This window comes from Pinus tabuliformis, chromosome Q (genome assembly GCF_031772625.1).
Source record: "Pinus tabuliformis cultivar Carrire ecotype Pingquan chromosome Q, CPIR1, whole genome shotgun sequence".
Taxonomy (NCBI): domain Eukaryota; kingdom Viridiplantae; phylum Streptophyta; class Pinopsida; order Pinales; family Pinaceae; genus Pinus; species Pinus tabuliformis.
Window position 1 is genome coordinate 143,297,258 of NC_142296.1, and position 23,109 is coordinate 143,320,366.

At 38.5% G+C, this 23,109-nt stretch overlaps 1 protein-coding gene across 1 annotated transcript in view; it reads right to left on the reverse strand.

The window, feature by feature from the left end:
* Positions 1-5,946: 5,946 nt before the first annotated feature.
* The window catches only part of NEDD1 (Transducin/WD40 repeat-like superfamily protein), a 280,247-nt gene continuing 263,084 nt past the window's right edge, over positions 5,947-23,109 (reverse strand). Inside the window, exons 9-11 of the mRNA XM_089384111.1 lie at positions 6,985-7,134; positions 6,726-6,833; positions 5,947-6,622 (exon numbers count right to left, since the gene is read on the reverse strand). Coding sequence (XP_089240237.1) covers positions 6,726-6,833; positions 6,985-7,134 — 258 coding nt within the window. The 3' untranslated portion in view covers positions 5,947-6,622. The remainder of the gene's footprint in view (positions 6,623-6,725; positions 6,834-6,984; positions 7,135-23,109) is intronic.

Sequence of the window (23,109 nt, forward strand, 5' to 3'; positions counted from 1 at the left end):
AATGAGAGATCTTGTAGCCAAGACACTCCTGTTGATGTTTAGGCTCTCCAACCACCAAAAATCACCTTCCCTAGAATTTCTCAACAAGCCCTAGTTGACTAATCTAGCCTTAAAAAGATCAAATTTTAAGAGGGAGAAGAGATGGATGAAAAAAGGATTGATCACCAATGGTTTGGACTAGTGCCTTGTCCCTTGGGTATATGGAGTCAAGGATGTTAAAGATAATCCAATCTTGTTCCTAAGGAGGCCGAAATTTGATGCCCTAGCACAAATTTCAAGCATTTACCCACTCAAGGAATAATGGAGTTTATGTGAAGAGCTTCAAAGAGTTTCACCACTAGGACAATTCTTACAATGTCATGTATGATTAATGCATACAATTTTCCTCTAGCTAGCATTCAATTGATATTTAATCAAATTCAAGCACAATTTAGCATGAACTAGAATTAATCATTTCATACATTAGATAGAAATAAAGATCTTCAACAATTGAGAGCACTTACAAGACAATTTTGCAAGAAATGTATCCATTATACCAATAATAACTGCAAAGAATATCCAAAAATCAACTCCAAATGTCAAAGTGCATCCAAGATCCAATATAATCCAAGAGAACAAGTGTGAGTCTCCCTAAGAAGGTCGAAAATCCAAAGTGGGATTATGTGAGATAAATTGACATCTCACAAATATATGAGTCCTAACTCTAATTTTGCCTACAAGCCCCTAAAACTACAAAATAATGTGCAACAAAGCCTCTAAGTCACAGATCAACCTAGTAACCAATGTGATCATAAGATAAATCACCAACATGAGGGTCGAAATGTTGATGTCATGCATGTGTTGGCTCTCTAAGGGCCAACATTGAGGTGTAACAATGTCATGTCAGGTGTAGAGAGCTTCTAAAATCATGATGGAGGGGTTGGTCGCTTTGTCTTGGTGCAAATAATCCTATGGACCCCTAAATATGGTTTAGGGCACAAAATTGGGTCTTATGGGTCTCCAAGAGGCGAAATCTTGTCTCTGCTCCAATATTGAGGGCACTAAAGATGGTACTAGCCCTCCCATGTCTCAAGGTATGAGACAAACCTCATCTGGACCTTGAAGTGCAAACCCAATTGGGGTCATTGGTCTAGGTGCATCATCCCATGGATAATATAGGGCAAAATGTAGAAGTTGTGGGTGTTGAAGGTGCCCATGGCTATAAATGATGCTCTACAAATGTTCGAAGTCACATGGATCTTAGCACACCACCTGTGGGTATCAATATGTCCCTCTAGAGGACCTGGGGCTAGACCCTAGTTAAGTTTCACAAACCTATAGATGGAACCACTTGCCAATTACACACAAGATTTAGTGTCACAACTTTCATCATCAGGTACATTAATCATTAGTGCATCTAAGTGAACCAATCTTGAAAAAAATGGGCATAATAACACTTCATATGTGGCTTCTCTTCCAAAATTAAGGCCTTAGTCACATAATGGTGTTACCTCCTTAGGTAGTGGTGGCTAATAGACAACCCTATTAGGTGTTTCCAACCCCCAAAGAGAAGTGACATGCCCTCAGTCCTCCCTTCAATCGATAGGTGTCATGTGAATAATGATGGAATGGAAGGGCGAAGGGGGGGAGGACTCCATGGCCAACTGCCATGGTCAAAGGGGCTAGCTTTGATGTAATACTTCATCTTGGGTGTATAGATGTGAAGAGGGAGCAATTGTGGATGCATGAGTTACCTCGACCTTTGTTTTTCCACCCCTATATATTGTCTTTTACTTTTTTTTGTTTTTTCCTTGTATTATTGCTTGTAGCTCAAGGAATGAGAGCTTTCTTTGTATGATGTATAACAATTATTACCCCCTTTAGGGTGGGGCATTTAATGACCCATCAGGGGTTGGGATATGCAAGGGTTCCTTGTTTTCTATGAGATGAGAAAACCTTAGCCCAAGGACTAGGGGATGGCCATATGATAGAGGTAGAGCTCATGTTTGGCTTTTTCCCACATGCTAATTTATAAGTTCCATCCATCTTTTGCATTTTGATTTTTCTTTTGGTTTTCTTGTGGCCATTATATGCTTTTTTTTTCTTTTAGTTGTATCAACCTATCTAGGTGCATTTTCAAGCCCTAACCCAGGTATGAGGATGTGTGGGTACCAAATCTCAATGAACCAATGGTTAGTTGACCCGAAGAAGGGAGGTCGAATAAGGGCCCGTAATGTACAGAGGGAAGTGATAAGTGTGGAAAAGGTATATATAGGATGCACTACCTCAATCATGGACTTCCCATTAGTGCCCTTCCTAAAGCCATGGGCCATTAGGGGTGGGGTCCCACTGGACTAGGATAGAAAATTAATCCCCCATTTAAGGTGAGGGAACAAGATTACGACCAAGACCCTTCTTTCTTGTAAGTCACCCCATAATCTATCTCCAAAATGGCCAAATACAAACAAGCATAAGCATCTGATTGTATAACGAATAAAATACCTTTTGATCAGAAACCCACATTCCAACATGTTTTCTTGACAAATGGGTGAGGAAGCATACAACTGATGCAGTTGTCAAAGATATAAATGGCACGTCACAATGGCTACAAAGTGGCTATTAGGGGTTGCTGGCTCCTCGCTGGAAGAGATGAATAGGAGAATTTTTTCCTAAGGGTCACCCACTTTTTTGTGGTAACAAGGACCACTCAAGGCAACGAAACAAGAAGGCCTATAAGGTGTTTACATGTCTAGAAATACTATTTTTCCTTCAAAACTAAATAACTTTAATTGTTGATTATTGAAGGTAGTTTAACAATAAAAGATAAGCAAAATTGCTCCAATCTTATAAATGGTGGTTATGTTGCTTTTATTGTTTAGTAATCATTATAAAAAAAAATTTGGGGAAAAAGTCTACTTGTCACCTAAATATTGCACAAGCCCTAATAATTTTCAAACAAATGATCATAATGATTAGGAAACATGCAAGTCCCAATTCTGATTTTCTTTGAAATATCTAAGAGTTGTCTTTTTTAAACCAATTTGGATTTCATCTCCTAAACCCTAAAGCATGAAAAAAATTTATCCATCTTGAAGAAGATGATAGCGGATTAGCCAACATTTATGAAGGTCTCCCTGACTCTGATGTTCTGAATAAGCCTCATCTCTACACAAGTCAAGGAATAGTTTTATTTTTTGGAACTTCATAGTCAGTCTTAGTCAACTACACTTTCTGGAGATTTGATTGCAACTACACTTTCTGGAGATTTGAATGCAGCCCCGCAGTGAAATGACTACAAGGTATCAAGAATGAGAAAATAAAAATTATTGAAATCCCCAGCAAACTATGCAAAGTGTGATCTGAATTGGATCCATGAAGAATAATCAAAGCACCATGACTGTATCAAATTAGGACAAAACTTCGAATTCAAGAGCACAAAGCGATCAGGAAGACCTTTGAACAGTGGCAGTTGGCAACCAGCGAGGAACAACGAGGACCTCGGTCAAAGCACGTTGACCAAGGCCCTTGGAGACAGCGCAAGAGGCGAAACTAGCACCTGGGAAGCCCGGATCGAGAAAAGGAGGCAGTTTCTGATGCGTAATTAGTGCTTAGCTGGGCAAAACCCCTCAAGAGGGAAAGGCCCCGAGCGCTCGGTTGCATGAGAGCCAGGAAAACCATGGGGAAAAGCGGTAAAGGCTAAAGGCGGGACCCGCGTTCCAAAACTAGCGGTATTTATCGAGGGCACACTTCGGCGGTAAGCGGAATTGGCTAAAACCTAGCGATTCCATTCAGCGCCCCACGCGTGGCAGGCGGAGGAGAGAGAAAACTGCTACTCATCGCGCGCTAACGGTCGAGCAAGTCAACCGCGTGAAATGAGCGAATGGCGTCAGACCTGGGGGCTCCAGATCTAACGGCTGAGATCGCGCCCAATGGGAGAACCGGATTTAACAGGGGATTAAGCCGCGATGAATAAGAATTTGAGGTCCGATTCGACCACTGAGGTGGCGGACGAGTCATTTCCCGATGTAACCGAAACACCGAACCGACGAGGAAGAGCTAGCGCAGTTCGCGAGAGGACAAGTGGCCACTCCCTGTGAGCCGTTGATGAAGACGCAAAGACAGGGAACTCCAAGCGAGCAGCAGCAGGTGACCCGATGGAGGAAGCAGAATCGAGCAGTCATGAGCCAAAGTGGCTTTAAGCCATGAACACACAGAAAACAGGACACCAGAGAGGACATCGAAAGAGAGAATCAGAGAAAGAAGAAGATGAAGATAGAGGACGAAGAGACAATAAAGCAAAGAGCAGAAAGACAGAAAGTCGAGCTGACCTGCAGCATAAGGGAACATCGAGCCATCCATGAGAGGATCTGTTGGGGAACTGAACACCACATTGGGCTCCTTCCATTGAAGACCAGAGAGGTCAAGAGCTGGTAAGGAAAAGAGTCTGTGCACTCTAGTGGCTTGGGGAATCCAAGAACCACCATGCCAAACAATTCTGTTTCAGGAGACTTAGATTGAGCTCCTCATTGTAATTCTCTGCTTTAAAGACACAATAAAAGAAGGCCACCACTGCAAGCTAGACTGGAGATGTAGCCCTGGAGGATAGGGTGAACTCCTTATTAATTGTTGTGTTCTTGTATTTGCTTACTGTGTTTCTCTACTGTTTTCCATATTTCCAGTGTCTGTGTATTTCACAATCTGATCGATCCGTTGCCTAAAATGACATAGACACACACCAGCACATGAGTCTGTAATACCTTCATTCAATAAATCTTTAACTAAGATCACTCAAGGGTGATTTTCAGATCAAAGTGTCTCACCAGAAATTCTCACAACCTTCCCCATTTTATGTTCTCAGTCTATGTTCAAGCTGACTTTTTCTAACGCTGTGAATCTGTCTATAACTAAACCTTCATAATTCCTGCTAATAGGATCAACAACTTTCCTCCCAAGATATACATTGTTCTTACTTGACTCATGGCTGTAGTTCATAACAACAATAATTTCCAAAGTTGCTTCTAACAAAAATGTTTTCCACACAAATGACAGCTTGTATATTTGCAAGATTGCTGCGACCACAGTACCAGGCTCAAAATTTAGAAGATTAAGGGGCAAGGGTGCTTCAGAAAAGTTTGGGAGTTTATAAAAAGTTTGAAAGGTTAGGTAAAGGTTTTAAAATATGGAATGCATATATTTATTTCAAATTATACAGAAATTCAAATTATCCCAGGATTATAATCAACAGAGAATATAAATGAAAATAATCCTACAATTTTAGGTTAAAAAGGAATATGGTAAAGGGAATCTGTCGGGCTCTAAAATAGGATTTGTTTGTCTTTACATCAATGTTTTAGGGGTATTTTTGCATTTTTTTATAGGAAAAGTTTGAACATTCAATCAGGAACAGTCAACCTGGCCCTAAAGGAACAGGGTCCACCTGGACCTAGTAAGTATGGCTGCAACATTAAAGTGGCCAGGGTCAGCACACAGGTCTAGAAATGGAAGGCACATGCATGTGTTGGATAATCATATTCTCACATTGTCGTAGGATCCAAATAACAGGAAAACATCATAACATCAATTAAATAGATGCTTGATAAGCAGTGCTGATAGAGATTTAAGTTGCAATCCATCATACAGCAACAAACACTGAGTGCCTAATAATGTCGGAAACATTTTCAAGATTTGCGTAGGAAAAAGGTAAATACAGTACATAAAAATGAGATACATGAGCACATGTTTATTATCTCTGCTTTTCAGTTTAGATGTCAATTTGGCTAGGGAATGAACAACCTATATAGACAAAGGCTTTCCCAACAGAGTTGTCATGTATATGTAATAATTCTGTAAACATCAATGGCAATCGCTTTTGTATTAGTTACATCATTACATAATTTTACCGGACTCCACATTCTCTATGGCTAAACATCGTACAAAAGGTTTCAAAGTTGGTATCCATAGAACCCATCAGAAAAATCCAAGGAAAACCATCTCTCTTTAGTATTAGAAGCATCAGAGGATGAAAAACATTGTGTCAGAAGAAAGTAAAATACTTTTTGCCAAAACTGGCATTACTAAATATTCAAGAACAATCGCTCAGACTGTACCATCACCAATTTGAGGAAATGCAACAAGATCCAACCACACACTACAAGCCAGTACATCGAAGACATGCTTTCCATAGATCTGAATGGAAACGAAGTATAGTAGGGACAGTGGGAAAACAAACTTTTTATACAACCAAAAAAATCAAAGTTGCTTGAAAAATAAAGAGAGAAAATGAAATTACTCCCATCTTTACAACCATTTTGGATTGTTAACTTCTCTGAATTTCCTGTAGAAACTATAAACAAGACCAGAAATGACACAGCCACTTTACAAATACACACACCAATAGGCTCTCCAGAGTTTTCATCTTATCCCACCTCAGCAGCAAATTCTTCCAGCCACAGATTCCCCGTTCCCCCCCCCTCCAAAAATGGTATAGAAGGACATGCAAGGCCATGCTGACAGTGGTGTGACATCCAAATCCCTAAACTTTCATGGCCTTGCTTGCAAATTACGAACATGATACAGAATTGAGAGACCTGTAACATCTCCTTCAATGTTTCAGAGCAAAGGCTGCTTAGAGACACATTGAATTCTGAAGACAAACAATTTGATAAATTGGTAGAATTTCATTTCTTAGTAAGGACGTATCTAATGAAGTTCCATCTTTGTAAATTATGACAACATAGAATTCTTGCCTAGAGAAGCTGGCGCAGCTGTTCATTTTCTCTTCGGAGGGCTTTCACTTCCTTCAATAAATCTGATTGCTTTTCTAGCACTGAGTTCATCAAGGAGCCCATTTCTGTCTGGACAGTTTAAAAGAGGAATTCCATAAAAGAACAAGTCTCTAGAATACTGTTATACTAGGGCAAAAAAACTAAAATCAAGCTTAGGAATAATTCCATGGTAGATTCTTTTTTTGTAGCAATAAGAATGACAATTACAGTATTACTATACCTGTTGAATGTGAAATTGACGAAGTAATTCAAGGTGAAGGTTTTGCACATCTTCATGGATGGCTCTCTGCACAGAACCAAGACTTTCCTCTAGTGTACGTTGTACCAACTGAAGTGCAAATGATGGTGGACCTTGTGGATTATAATCCAACTGCAATAAAATACTCTCAGAATTCATTTGTGGAGTGCCCATGAAAAAGATTAACATATTCAAACCCTTTTCAAAGATTTGTACATTCCATAAACATTGTCAGACCTCTATGTTAAATGTCAATATTAAGTATTGAATACAGATGCTTCCACTGTGTTCTGTGTATTGTGTACGAGTGTGTGAGAGAGAGAGAGAGAGAGAGAGAGATTCATCACAAGAAAAATGGGAAAAAGATAGCATTCTGTGAAAGAAACATATTCTGTCAACAATTTGTGTCTTGTCAAAAAGCTTATTCCATTGTTTAGTACTAAAACTTTCCTCCATTATTTAGATGGCATATGCCAATAATGCTTGGAAATGTTCAATACAATCTTCCATTCGTCAGAAGGAAAATTGAATATGAAGCAGATACAAACCAATGTTAGCAGAACCGGTAGAACCAGCCAGTCCGACCAGTTTGGGGGTCAAATTGGTCTGGTCCGAGGTTTGGAACCAGAAATGGCTGGTTCCATACCAAACCAGTCTTTTTTCACTTAACCGGCTGATTTTGTACCAAACCAGCTGGATTCGTACAATTTGACCAAAGATGTTCCAAACACAATTTTTTGAAAAAAAAAACAAGAATTTTTGAGTGGGGCAGCCCAATATTCAAGCCTGTGGCTTTAGTATTGCTATGCAAATGTCATTTTTACTTAAATTTTTAAAATTACATGAAATGGCTCAAGATGTTTGAGAGTGGTTCCGACCTCATTGAATTTCATATGGAGAAAGCAGAATTTTAGATCTCACTAAAAATCCAGTGGACTTAAAAGTATTTCAGGATTGGGGTGATTGCAACATTACCATTGGATTTTGTCATGTAATGTTGAGAAATCTAGGGCATAGCAATTAGGTGATTTCTCTTTGATGATAACGACTTGTGGATGTTTTGTACTTCTTTAGATTATGATCTTTTCTTTACTTAGATTATTATTGTGTTCTTCTTCATCAAACAACTACCAATGCATAAACAATAAAGAGACAATAGACACAAAATGTAGGTGATCAGCCAGGGCCAAAACCTCTCCTACTTGAGAGGAAAACCCAAATGAACTCTTCTTCTTATAGAAACTTCAATTGACGAATACCAAGACCAAGTCACAAAGCTTCCTTGATGAGATCCTTCTTCTTTGAGTCAACGATTTGTGAAACCTCTTGCTTCTTCCTCCTTCTCGGCCACCCTTCAGAATTTCGGTCCCTTGAATAGATCTGAAACTTCTCGGCCCTAATTCAGAAAGCGCTAGATTCAATCCTTGAGCAATTTTGACCTTCAACCTTCTTCACTGGAGAGAGAGAGACTCACCTTCCTTAACTCGGCTAGAGGATCTATTAGATGAAGAAATTTCAACCCCCACTCCGGTTATCAGTTTTCCTTATCACTCCATGTATTTAGTTTTAAATCCAAGCATGATAAAAATTCTAAAATCTGGAAATGATAATATTTTTCTGAAAACACAAATTTAGAGATTTCACAACAGCTGAAATTGCAAAAAAAAAACACAGCAAAATTATGACAGCCACACACAGAAAATAACACACTGATTTTTGGTCAATGTGACCCTGGAAAAACCCCCTACAACTCTTGGGGAAAACCAGTTTGAGAGCTCTTCTTTATTTCTGGAAATAATTTTACAGAGAAACTGAAATACACAGTAAAAATTCCAGCAACCACAAATTACAACTTATCTCGATTTTCATGCTTGAACTCCACCTCGAAAATCGTGCCAATCAGCAAACAATCAAAACAAAAAAATTTACAGCAATAAAACAACATTAAATGTTTTACGGCCAGCTTCAAAAAATGTGCTTAGAACTTGCTGTCCCTTTTTCTCAATTTCTGTGCCTTCTCCTGCTGTATGGTTTCTCCTTGGGATGCGTGCCAACAAATGTTGCTGCCCAGATATGTTGAAATGTCTTCTTGCTGCTCTCCTTCATTTCCTCACTGCTCAGAAATTCTTTCCTTGCTCTCTCTTCTCTTTATCTCAAATGCTCATGAAAGAATGAATTGATCTTTTCCTCCTCTTCTCCTTTTATTCTCTAAATGACCTTTTGGGTTACCCTGAGATCTAATGGCTGAGATTTATTTAGATTTAGAGATGAGAATAAATGTGCATTTAATTTTCACTTTCTATTTTTTAACTCACCCACTTAAATAAAGACCCACTTAGCCTTTTATTTCCATTGTCACTTTTTCACTTTCTAATTCTTCATTCAATTTAATAAAGTCACCTTTAAAGTAGAATGTAACTTTACCACTTATGAAGTCACTTTAAATTAGAATGTAACTTTACCACTTATGAAGTCACTTTTAAATTAAATTGATTTTCCCACTTATAAAGTCACTTTATGAGAAAAGTAAAAAATAAATTTGGACACTTTTCCCTAGGCCAAAGATCAAAGCCTTAGGAAACCACTTGTCCTCTGGTACCCAAATTTTAACATTAGACTTCTTCCAAATCTGCCTTCTCAAGATGACTGTAATACCTGAAATACCTCAGCTCTTTCTGCAATAGAGAGTTCTGAGATCTCGCACGTGTGGAGTGTATATTACCACACCAAAAGACTTCACTTTTTCTTGCCTTCTCTTCGTTGGTTACATAGCTCCTTTTCTAGTGACTTCCGCACTTCTTCTTACTTCAGACCTTAACCGAATTTCTTCTTCCCAAATGAATGTCGAGCTGCCCATTTATAGTGGTTGCCCATGAAAATTAGCCGACTTGACTTGAATTATAGGCTGACATGTCCTTTGGTGTAATCCATTACTCCATCTTGAAGGAGATGCTTTAGCTTGGTATTGGAGGGCATTTTTTTTCTTTTAATGACTCGTACAAATATGTAACATGCCCAAAAAGGATCCTTTGTATAGACACTGACTCAATTTGACTTTATGACCAATCCTAAGGGCTCACAATGGGAGCCTTACTTAAAAATAAAATTCCTTGCTCATGAAACCCATGAGACAAGCATTACAATAATAATTTTATTTTTTTCTTCTTTGCATCAATTACATAAAATCACAGCACGTGTCATTATGAATACCGAACCTAGCTACACTTTTCAACATGTACGAGGGTATGGAACTAGCATTTAATCAAGAGCACCAAGCCCTCTATGTACCTTGATGTTAGTGGCATTGGTCGTCGAACTCCTCTATCATGACCCTACTAAAAATGTATCCAACAGTCAAACAAAATCTTGACTTTGACATTCTACATTTTTTCTATCTTATTTTAATGGTTAGAGGGTGCTATTGATAACAAAGATCCCAATATAGGCAATGATTTTGATGATATGTAGGTATTTATTGTAGCATGTTTTTTTCTTTTATGCTAGAGGCCATCTGCCTGTTTGTTGATGTATTTTCTATTCAGAGATGGATTGCACTTGATGCTATTTTGGTTATGTGCAACATTACAAGCTATATAAATGAGATTTTTTTCTTATTTGTGCATAATGGTTTGGATTCATATGGATGCACATGAAGATATATCTTTTTCTTTAAAATTTGAATATTTTATGTGTTTTTGGTCAACTGGTTTTTTTCCAAGTTCCGGTGCAGTTCCAATAACATTGATACAAACAAATAAAATGTTTGAGCTATAATTTATTAAAAATGATTACACAATTGGGGAAACTATGGGTCACAATGGCCATCTTCTGCCAAAACAATTAATTATTGCTAATTTAAGGTTTGTGACTTTGCTAAAAGCCTCAGCTGCTTTTTCCTCAAAGCTTTGGTAGAGAAGTGTAAGATCTCATTTTCCCATAATACTTAATACAATACTCTATTTTCAGCAAAGCTTCTATGTACATGTTTCCAAATTCCCTTCAGGTTCTGATACCATTCACTCCAAGTCAACAAAATAAAATTTCCCACGGGCATTGAGATCTTATATTGTTGTTTAGACATGAGACATGAATTATATCGTGGAGTCATCCTTTATTTGGCAGATCTGAAAAGTGAAACTTGTCAAAGCATCTTTCTGATTTTATATGCCAACTGGTACATATAAATTTCAGAGCAAGTTTCTAATTTCCTCACTTTAACAAGAGTTGTTTGTTAAGTTAACATTATTCCCAGTCTACTTGAAATTCTTCTTTGTATTAACGTGGATCTGCCTGTTGCTCCATTCGATTTGATGCATTTGTCAAGTGTTCCTTTATGATTTGAATATTCTCTTTCTTTTGGCTTATCAATGATAATAGGAACTCTTGACCTTTTACACCACCAAATCTTTTATAACAGTAAAGGGATGCTGGAAATGTGGCATGCAGACATGTTCACCATTCGGTTAAGTTTAGCCATTCATGTCATTGAGTGAGTTTGATTTTTGGGAATCTACATAGCTATCCTTCCAAAGGTATGTTTACTGGTTTTTTTATCCATCCTTAGGTGGGTGGACCGTGGAATAATGTGCTTGTTAATTTTAGGTATGTTCTATGCTTAGAGAAATTTATTTCAATTTTACAGTGAGTTCAATATCTTTTCCAGATTAGCAATCACATCAGCATTAAAGTAAATTGCAGATGGAACATAAACATAGATCGCAGAAGACAAGCCAGGACAAGAGGACACAAGATGTGGTGCCAGCTAGGGACAAACCCCAATGTGGGGAAACCCTTGATCAATTCTTCTTATGTGTTCTTCAATAGTTCAGCAGAGAGAGAAATAGTACATACCTCAGAAGTCAACATTTTGACTTATCAAAATTAAGAGTAGAGATCTTCTCTAAGAAGATGTCACATGAGGTAGTTGATCTGGACTTAGGTGATTCCATCACCTTGCTGTACCTATCACTGTGCTGCACCATGCTGCACTATGCATCACTGTGCTGCAGCACTGTCACTGTGCACTATGCTACACCATCACCATGTCCATCATCACTGCGCTGCACCACTATCACTGTGCACTATGCTACACCATCGCCATGTCCATCATCACTGTGCTGCACCATGCTGCACTATACATCACTGCGCTGCACCACTGTCATTGTGCACTATGCTGCACCATCACCATGTCCATCATCACTGTGCTGCACCACTGTCACTGTGCACTATGCTGCACTGTTTTAGAGATTACCACTGATGTAACCTTCATTGAGATCATGATCTTCAACTCCAAGATCATATCTTGTGCCTGTGCCTTACTGTAGAGTGAGACGATGTATTGTATCAAGGCTAAGGTTGTTACTATTCCTGGAAGTACATCAAGACTGCATCATACTAGATCCGAATGATACCTCTTGAGACTCTATCTCCATTCATAGGTATGCCTAGGATCTCTTGTACATCTCCGAGACCTATTACACCTTTAGAGTTATGGCAAGGCTGTAATACATATACATATACATAGTCTGCTATTCACTGTCTAGTCTTCACCATGATCAACGTATGTCATGACTGCTGCTAGATCATTGTTATACTGAGATAGATATGTCGAGAATATCAACCTGTTGCTGCATCCTTACACATGGTCATGACTGCACCTAAACCCAAGACATTGGTGCAGTCAATACCCTTCTGCGGCTCTCTGTTTTTAGGACAGCGTATAGACTTCTTTTGGACAGCGTTTAACATAAGGATGACAGCGTATAGTTTAGGCATCCCTTCCATGACAATGTATAGGATTTAGGCTCATTTCACGACAGCATATAGGATATAGGTTCCATAGCAGCGTATAGGAATTAGGCTAATTTCATGACAGTGTATAGGATTCTCTATTAGGACAGCGTAGATGCTTAGGGCACTCATTCTATGGCAGCGTATACTCTTAGTGACTCTTCCTTCCACTAAGACCCAAACGAGTGGAGAGGAAGAGATCACAAGAGAAAATGTTTGTTACTCAAATGACTAACAAGCCACCTCCTTTTATACTAAAACGTTGAGCACAAGTGGGGGCAATTTGGTTGCTGGCCGACCTTGACGAATTGTCCCATAACACAAATAAATTCATATCTCCATGAATACTTATTGAAATCGGATGATCTTTAGATCAATCCTACACCTCTCGATGAGAGGAATCCAAGAAAAATATCAGCGGCCATGAATAAAATGACCCACATGGAGTTTGGCCCTAGTTGCCAATTTTAACAGTGCTCAACGCGATCACAGTCCCTTCTTGGTGAAACAATTCTTTCCAGAAAGTGTTTGTAAATTTCAGATCTCAATCACTCACAATTAATTTATTGAAACCTATGTAGTTTGTAATTTTGTAAACATATTTGATGAAAGCACCAAATACTGACGAGCTGTGACTGAACCTTCCAGAAAGACAAAATAGAGTCTATTTTAATTTAGACCTACTACAACAATATAAATTTTCCCTTAAATTATGGATAATCCAGTTATGATTTCACTGTAATTATTCCTTGCATTTGAAGCAGAATATGCAACTGTTGTGGAAAAAAGTTTGAAAGGCTTAGTAAGATGCTCAGTCTAAAGAAACCGGAATGGCCATTGGTGGGCTTTCTTAAATTCCAGCAGATTTTATATACCAGTTCCCATGTCAAAAGTGCCAATCAGTGTTAGTTTTTCAAGTTACTCCAAAAAGTGTTTGCACCATGTTTGGAGGACTTCATGAAATTTGGGGTACATGATATATATTCAGGCCCTGGATGGTCCGAGATGGATTGCAAATCGGAGATGGTCCATAGTGAATTTGTTCAGTTTAGATAGCTTGCTCTGTCGATGCTTTGTTGAGGATTACAACTCGGATAAGGACTTTCGCACATATTCAATGTGAATATGCAAGTAGTTCGAGATATATTCAAAAAGTAATTCTAATTTTGGAAAGAAAGAAATTATATTTTGTAATTCACTTTAGCAAAAAAGTGAATCTTATTTTTAGCAGTTCAGTCTAAAATTGTACTTAGATTAGAAGTAATCTTAAAATAGATTCTCCGCTAAAACTATAAAAACAGGGCAAGGTAGAGGTTTTTAGTATTTGCACACACAATTGAGCAGTTTAGCAGTGGAGAGAGATCAGCCAGCCAGAGAAGAGGCTTTCCTGGGCAGCATGCAGTTCAAGACATCAGTCCACACATTTGTGTACACTGTACAGTCATATGGACAGGATCCATATGGATCCATACAATCATACGAACAAACCCGTACAGGCTGTGGGAGATGGTCCATGATGAATTTGCTCAGTTTAGATAACTTGCTCTGTGGATGCTTTGTTGAGAATTATAACTCGGATAGGGACTTCCGCACATGTTCAATGTGAACTTGCTAGTAGTTCATGTTGAGAAATCCAGGGCAGAGAGATGAGGTGATTTCTCCAGCAATGACAACTACTTATGAAGACTTTTTACTTTTATTAATTATGTTCTTCTTTGACTTGTTTATCATTATATGTTCTTCTTCATCAAACAGCTAACAAACCATAAAGAACAATGAGACAAAGGACACAAGATATAGGCTATCAGCTAGGGCCAAAACTTCTCCAAGCTTGAGAGGAAAACCCACAGAATTCTTCTTCTTATAGAATCTTCCATTGACAAATTCCAAGACCTTTGACCCTTGACCTACAACCCCTCCAAGACCAAGTAAATGCTTCCTTTGAATGAACTTCTTCTTCCCCAAGTTAACACTAGTCAAATCTGTGTCATAGTGTCAAATTTCAGCCCTAACTCAGAGTTTTAGGTGGTTGTAGCAGACCTGCAATTTCGGCTTCTATTGCAGAAACCCTAGGTCACACGTGTGGCTAGAATATGGTTCGATTTGCTTCTTTCTAAACTCGCTTAAGCTTTTTCTGATATTCCTCTTATCGTTTTTCTGAAGGCACTCTATCCTACTTACTCCAATTATCTTGAGTCATTGCAAGCAAATGGAAATCTCAAAGATATTACCTTTTACTCACTTGTGAAAAAATTTGTTGAAAGAGAGAAAGCTTTTGGAAAGAAGACATCCCCTGAATCTCCTAAAGGGACTGTGTACCTTGCTCATAAAGAAAAGAATCCTGCTCAAGATTCTTCCAAAGGAAGAGGTGGTGGAAGAGGAAGAGGAAGATATTTCAAATGCAGGGGGGGCAAACACTCTCAAGGAGAAAAGACAGATTTGCACTGCATACGCTGCAAAAGAAATGGATCACATGATGCCTCTACATGCAAGTTACCATGGGACAAAATTGAGTAGCAAAGAAACCAACAGAAAGGTAACACTAATGACACAGACAAAGGTAAAGCACCTGAAGCCGTTCACTATCTTGTGGCACAATGTAATATTGGAGTAAATGAAGATTTATTTAATGCTTCATTTGCTTCTTGGAAAAATGATTGGTTGCTTGATTCAGGAGCAACTTGCCAAATAGCTCATAGAAAAGATTTTTTTGAAGAATTTACTGACAATGTTTATGGAGTAGTATACTTTGCAGACCAATCAAAAATCAAGCCATCAAGGCTTGGCACAATCAGGCTTAAATTGCATGGTCTTCTAGACTTTCTTCTGCATCATGTTCTCTATCTCCCACAGTTGAAGAGAAACTTCTTGTCCTTGGTTCACATCCACCAACAAGGTCACTCCATTCATATGTTTGATGGCAAACTTGAGGTGAGAAAAGCATCTGACCACTCACTTGTCATGAGGGGAATAGAAAAAGAAAGGCTTCTCAAGCTACAAGGTACCTCTGCTCGTGCACAACATTTCTCATACAATTCTCATTATGAAGAAGGTACACTTCCATCAAGTTTATTATGGCATGCTAGATTTGGACATTTGAACTATGACAGCCTCCGCTTGTTGAAGAAAAATGGTGTTGTTGGTTTGCCTACAATAGCTAAGAAATTTAAGCAATGTGATGCTTGCATTCTAGGAAAGCATAGCAAACAGTGTTTTCATGATTCACATTCATGAGCACATAGAAAACTTGAACTCATTCATTTAGATTTATGTGGTCCAATGCTTGTTCCTTCTGCAAATGGAAATAAATATATGATGACATTTATTGATGACTACACCAAAATGTGTTGGGTTTATTTATTGAAGAACAAATTTGATGCTTTTCAAACATTCAGGAACTTTCATAAATGGATTGAAAATGATGCACAATCTCATATTGGGTCTATTCGCACTGATAATGGAAAAGAATACACACCAAATGAATTTGAAAACTATCTTCGCCAACATGGGATCAAACATCAAATAACTATACCTTATAATCCCCAACAGAATGGTGTAGCTAAAAGAATGAATAGGACAATATTAAATATGGTACGCTCCATGCTCCTCTTCAAAAATGTAAAGATAATGTTTTGGGCTGATGTTGTTTTATGTGTTGCATATATAAAGAATAGATGTCCATCTAATGCTATTAGAAACAAGAATCCATATGAAATGTGGTATGGGCATGTTCCTTCGATAAAGCATCTCATGGTCTTTGGTTCCACTTGTTATGCCTTGATACCAAAGGTACATAGAAACAAACTTGGTGCAAGAAGTTGTAAGCTATGTTACCAGAAACGAGAAACGGGAAACGGAACAGGAAACGAGAACGGTACGAGAAACGAAGTTTGGAGGTTTCGCATATAAGAAACGAGGAGAGAGAAAAACACCATATTAAAGGTGAACAATATAAACAAAGCATTAATCATAAACCTGGAATGTTTCTGCTCATGAAATTGTAAAAAAACAATTGTAAATACTAATTCAGTTTTAAGAAAAAAGTGATAATTTTGTAGATCCAAAAATTTAGCCATCATCAGAATTAGCAACAACTATGATTGACCATTTGCAGGTTGCATGCATGAATTTAGCTTGCCAGCAATGAAAACTTTGTAAACTTTAAAGGTACTTCTCTGGCAACGGGAGATTGGTTTTGTTGTCACATGATAATCTGAAAGAAATAAAGACCTTCAGAATATGTAAAGAGCTCAGAATTAGCAACAACTGGCTTACTGATTTACCACCGTTATAGAGCCAAACTTACAACAAGGAGTATTTAACTGTATATTTATTCGAAAGTGTTGTTCCAGATTGTCATGATAGTACTAGTGCTTTCCCTTGGTTACAATTGCATAGACCATCAGTTTCTTTTGACAAGGTATTCAGGCATTGACTAACGCTGCAATCTTTGTGCTTGGTGATCCAAATTGGCTCAGCTTCCAGCTTCCATGACAATATCCATGTTTTTTTAATGATGTTAACTATTTTTGAATCACCATGTTCAAACAATCTTCTTTCAGAATCTAAATGTTAAAGAAACGAATCTCATAAAGTTGGGAAGAGGTATTGAAGTCAACAAAGTTGCTAAATGTAAGGGTTTGATTTATTCGTTAGCTTAACTATCTCAGTCATCATGTACATCTGGTTGTTCCATATTTGTGGAACACACATGAACTATGTTGTGCCTTCCAGGCAAGCGACAAGCTACAACGTTATGGCTTCTCTTCTCCTTAATGAGTTCAAATTAAAGAGGATGAAACTCAATTAACTGTCCACTCAATTAATTTGAAAAAATTAAATTTAAACCGAGTTCGAAAAAATAAATTTAACTGCAAGTCTATCCGGAAACGGCGAGAAGAAACTGTTTCGTTTCGCGGGAAACTGTTTCTTGCCAGTGAAAACGAAAACGGCCGTTGCAGACGGCGTTTCTAGCATGGTTAGGTTTCTCAGAAGGTTTCTGCCAGAAACGGCGGACATCGTCCCGTTTCTGGTAACTAGGGTTGTAAGTGTATCTTCCTTGGGTATTCAAACACCTCCAAACAATACTGTCTCTATGCTGAAGTCAATAAAAAGTTTGTTGTATCTAGAGATGTAATTTTTCTTGAATCATCCAAAACTGACAATGTTGTTGAGCGACAACTTGATCGCTTGGATAGATTTGCAAATGCAAAATCATTTCAAGAATTTGATAATCAGATTCCACATCTTTAAGGGGGGATTCCTATACTAGATCAACATGTGGAATCTTCTTTTGAAGAACTCTCTCCCCTGCATGAAACTCCAACAACGGATGATGCTTTAAGTGATGTGATTGATAGAATTGGGAGACTCAATCTTGATTTAGTCCCAACTCAATCAACGGAGCAGCATGGACCATCTGAGAAAGGTCCCCCAAAGTGGCTGACAAGGACACTTGAAAGTGTTCATTTTGATGAGGTTGGAAAGACAGGAACTAAAAACTCAAACCGGCAAAATGGAGGTGATGTAGATGACTCTAATTCACCTGTTGATATGGATGTTTCTTATGATTGTGAATTGAATTTGTCTACAAATTTTGAACCAACTTCCCTCAAAGAAGTTGCTTCTCATGAGGAATGGAAAGAAGCGATGCAAAAGGAGTATGATGCTCTCATAAAGAATGGCACTTGGAAGCTAGTTGATCCTCCATTAGGAACCAAACCAATTGGCTGCAAGTGGGTCTACAAGAACAAGTATAAAGCTGATGGCTCACTTGACAAGCATAAAGCCGGGCTTGTGGCAAAAGGTTTTGCACAGAAGGAAGGGGTCGATTATGAAGAGACTTTTGCCCCCACAGCAAAATGGGCTACCATCCGGACACTCTTTGCCTTAGCAGCTCAGAACGGTTGGAAAGTCCATCAAATGGATGTAAAAACTTCTTTCTTGAATGGAGATCTAAAAGAGAATGTTTTTATGTCCCAGCCTGAAGGATTTGCTGTGAAAGGACATGAACATAAAATATGCAAACTTGTGAAATCCTTGTATGGCCTCAAACAAGCACTGCGAGCCTGGTACGAAAAACTAATTGAACGTCTCTTGAAACTCAATTTCAAACATTATGATCTTGAAGATGCAACTTTATTTGTCAAGAAAGTTGGCAAAACAGTTGTATATCTTGTGGTATATGTAGATGATCTTTTAATGACAGGGAACAATGAAAGCTACATTGCATCCATAAAAAAAGAATTGGGGAAAGTTTTGAAATGACTGATTTGGGCTATGTCCATTACTATCTTGGTATTGAAGTAACTCAACATCCAAAGTCCATATTTCTTTCTCAAAAGAAATACATTGGAGATCTGTTGAATAGGTTTGGCATGACAGAATGCAATCCTCTTACTACTCCAATGGAACAAAACTTAAAGCTCACATCTATTGAAGGAAAAGAATTTGAGGATGCAACAAAGTATAGACAACTTGTAGGAAGTCTCAACTACCTAACTACTACCAGACTAGACATTTCGTTTGTTGTTGGAATCCTCTCCAGGTTTATGCAAAAGCCTTGTGAAGGAGAATGGTCTGCTGCAAAAAGAGTTCCAAGGTACTTGAAGGGAACTCAAGACTTTGGAATCAAGTATGCACAGGTGGACGACTTCAGTTTGATTGGATACTCTAATTCAGACTTCGCTGGAGACAAAGAAACTGGGGTATCTACTTCAGGATATGCTATGAGTCTTGGATCAGGAGCTGTCTCCTGGAGATCACGCAAACAATCAGTTCTAGCAGATTCCACAACAGAAGCAGAATACGTGGCAGCAGCTGAGGCAACAAAAGAAATTGTGTGGCTCAGGAAAATTCTCGAAGATTTGCAGGTAAAACAAGTACAATCAACTCCACTCATGATTGACAATACCTCTACAATAAAGGGCGCCAAGAACCCAAAGTTCCATGATCGAACGAAGCACATCAATACTAAATATCGTCTGATTCGACATCATGTTGAGGCCAAAACAATCCATCTCTGTCATTGTTCCACTAATGAGCAAATTGCAGACATCTTCACCAAAGCACTTGGAAGAGAAAAGCTGAACGATTCAGAATGATGCTTGGACTCACCAACATCCCTTCAAATTAAGGGGGGGGAATGTTGACACCTAATAGCAGGATTGGGTGAATAAATATAATTGATGTAAATAAATAATAAGAGATATGAACAGTCATCGAGAGATGAAGTGAACAGTCTCCCTCATATATATAATAAAGACCAACCTGAAGGAATAATATGAACTGAATTTTATGAACTTACTACCTGGCTTGACAAAATGGACCTTCCTTGATCCAAACTTCAGCTTCTTTGAGGGACTGCAATTTTCGGCGTCTTTAGCTGCAGGATGATGCCCTAGACTTCACAAATGTGGAGGAATATTAGCCCAAAACAGATCAGAAAACACTTCGCTCTTCTTCCTTCCTTCTTCGTTGGGTAATAGACTCTTTTTCTTTCTTAGATCAAACTCTTGAATGCTTGAGTGAATGTGCCTTGAGAGAAGCCAAGTTGCTCTTTATATAGCCCTTCTTGAGCCCTCAAAATAGGCTGACTTTTACCTTCTAAAGAGGCCGACTACACTTTTGTAGGCCGACTTGATTCTGTGCATTTGACAAGGTCTTGGAGGGGTATTTGACTGCCTTTAACTCAAATAATTTTCCTTAAATGTAACATGCCCAAGAATAGTTATTCGTTCATGACAATGACTCTTTTAACTTTATAGACTCAATGACAAATCCTAGAAGCTCTCGATGGGAGCTTGACCTAAAATAAATTTCCCTTGAGCATGAAACCCATGCCTCAAGAACAATAATAATAAATTTATTTTTCTCTTCTCATTGAATATATAAAATCAACATTACATATGCCATTATGAAGACTGAACCTAGTTACATATTTCAACACTCCCTCTTAACTAGGGAGGTACTCATAATCCATACAAGGTACTTGGACATTCTCAATTTGAAGAATTCTCATAAGAAGAGTAGGATTGGTAGCCCATTTGTAGAGCATCATATCATCCAGCATTGTCACATAGCAAGGCCTTGAGTAACCGCTCTATCTCTCCACAAGATCCGAGCACAATGTTGGCAAGACCAATGATTTATAGACACCCTCATCACCATCTTTCTCGGAACATACCCTAGCCAGGTTCTCTCAGAGTATGTTCCACTAGGACTATTCTTATCTTGGATTCCCAGTCCCCAAAGAATATCGGTCATCTACGACTACTCTTATCTTAGATGCCCTACCACATCTTCAAAGAGTATCGGATGTCAGATGCTTACCCAATCCTCCATTCTTTCTTCCCAAGTGAAGACAAGAATGATGTGTCTATCTCTCCCTCTCAATCAAAGAGGATATTCCCATTCCAATGAAGTAATGTACCCAAGCTCCCTCTTAACTTGGGACTTGTCCAAGCTCCCTCTTGACCAGGGACTTGCTTCCAACAACTCTCTAGGTGGAGATCATGGGACAACGAGCTGCTTGTAGGACTTCCTCTTTCGATGTCATGGATTTCTTCTTTGATATGGATATTAGTTTTTGTAGCATCGGATGTATGCTAGCCACAAAATTTTGTGGAGAGGCTAAAATACATGAGATCTCCAAAACCCAAAAACCGTTTCTGGAAATTCCACCTAGAAGTGTTTCAATTAGATTATTAATCGATTTTTATATATTTCCTAAGTCTAAACTTAGAAAATATGGTTAATCAATCAGTATTAATTGAGATAAGGTGAGAATCATCTAGAAACTCACACGGATCGATCCAAAGATGATCTTAGCCATTGATTAAGTTTTAATCTTGGTCGTTTGTGCTCCAATAGGGGATTATAAGAGGAAGTCGATGTGGTGATGGAGAAATCATCCAATGCAAATACTTAGTTGCCCAGGCAGTTCGATTTTCTTTGAAACAACAGCTCAACAGAGAAAATAGAGCCAAAGGGTGAGTAGCAAGTGGAAGAGGAGGGCAATAGCATTCAGGAAGGAAGATTTCCAGTTCCCGGAAGAGGGAAGGGAAGGAGGGCCAAAATCTCCATAGGGCCAGTGTAAGCTCTGCGTAGAGGGTGATGCAGGGAGTTCAGCGGAGAGGCTGGGGAAGCGATTTTAGATGCAGAAAATAGTTGTGGGGTGAGAAAATTCTCACGATATTTTTGCCAGTATTTTCCTTAGATTGGATTGTCAGCTGGCCATCTAAATTATCGTACTCAAAATTGTTGTTGAATATTAATAATAAGACCCTCATCTGCTGCAACGGTTTTCCCAAGTTGGGTCCTTGCGGGGGCAATTGTACAAAAACAACTATGTCAAAATTATTGTGTGGTAGAATTTCTTAGTTTCTAGTATTTTATTTTCCATAGTAATTTTTATAGTGAAAATTGCAACTGTGATTTTATTCGTTATCTGTCGTAGCAAATAAACTGCATAATTAAATTTTGAGTTAGAAGAATAATTTCCAGTAGCTGCAATAGATAAAATTTCACATGGTAGCAAAGGATCATTGATCAGCCAGAGAGCTTAGAAGAGAAAATAAGGAATTTCACTGCTCAATGTGGGCAGCAAGTTGAAATGCTCAAGTAGCAGTGCAGTCATTTCGTCAGAAGGCCGAATTACTTGAGGAAGGCCGGTTTTCCTGAGAGAGGAGCAGAAAAATATGATCTTTCTTGAACAAGTGATTCCAGAGGTAGCGGGAGCAACTCAAATTTTCTTGTTCAGCAGATCTCTAGAAGTATGCCAAGAGTTTTTGCAGTGGTTCGCCAGAACAGAGCCAACGTTAGGGTGGAAAAGAGGAATGGCACACTATAGCCATGGACAAAAGTAACATTAAGGAGACTTCAGATTTGTCTTCCAAATTGGAGAACAAATGTGCTTGCTTAGCAGGATCAGCTTCACAGGGAGTATGGTATATAGACAGTGGAGCATCAACGCACATGATAGGGGTTAGAAAATATTTCTCTAGCTACAAAGAGGAGCAGATGGACTTCCAAATTACTATAGGAAACACAACGAAATGTACTCCAATTGGTAGAGGTACCATAGATTTTCAGGGGGAGTCGAGAGCAAGCACCAACGCTACAAATGTATTGCATGTGCCAGGGTTGGGTATGAACCTGATTTCAATATCCCAGTTATAGGATAAGGGGTATGATATTCACTTCGTAGGGAAGAAAGTGTATGTCAAACACCCGAGCTGGAAAATGGTAAAACAAATTGGAGTTTGAAGTAACAAATTGTACCAGTTACAAGTTGATTCTCCAATGGCACTGATAGGT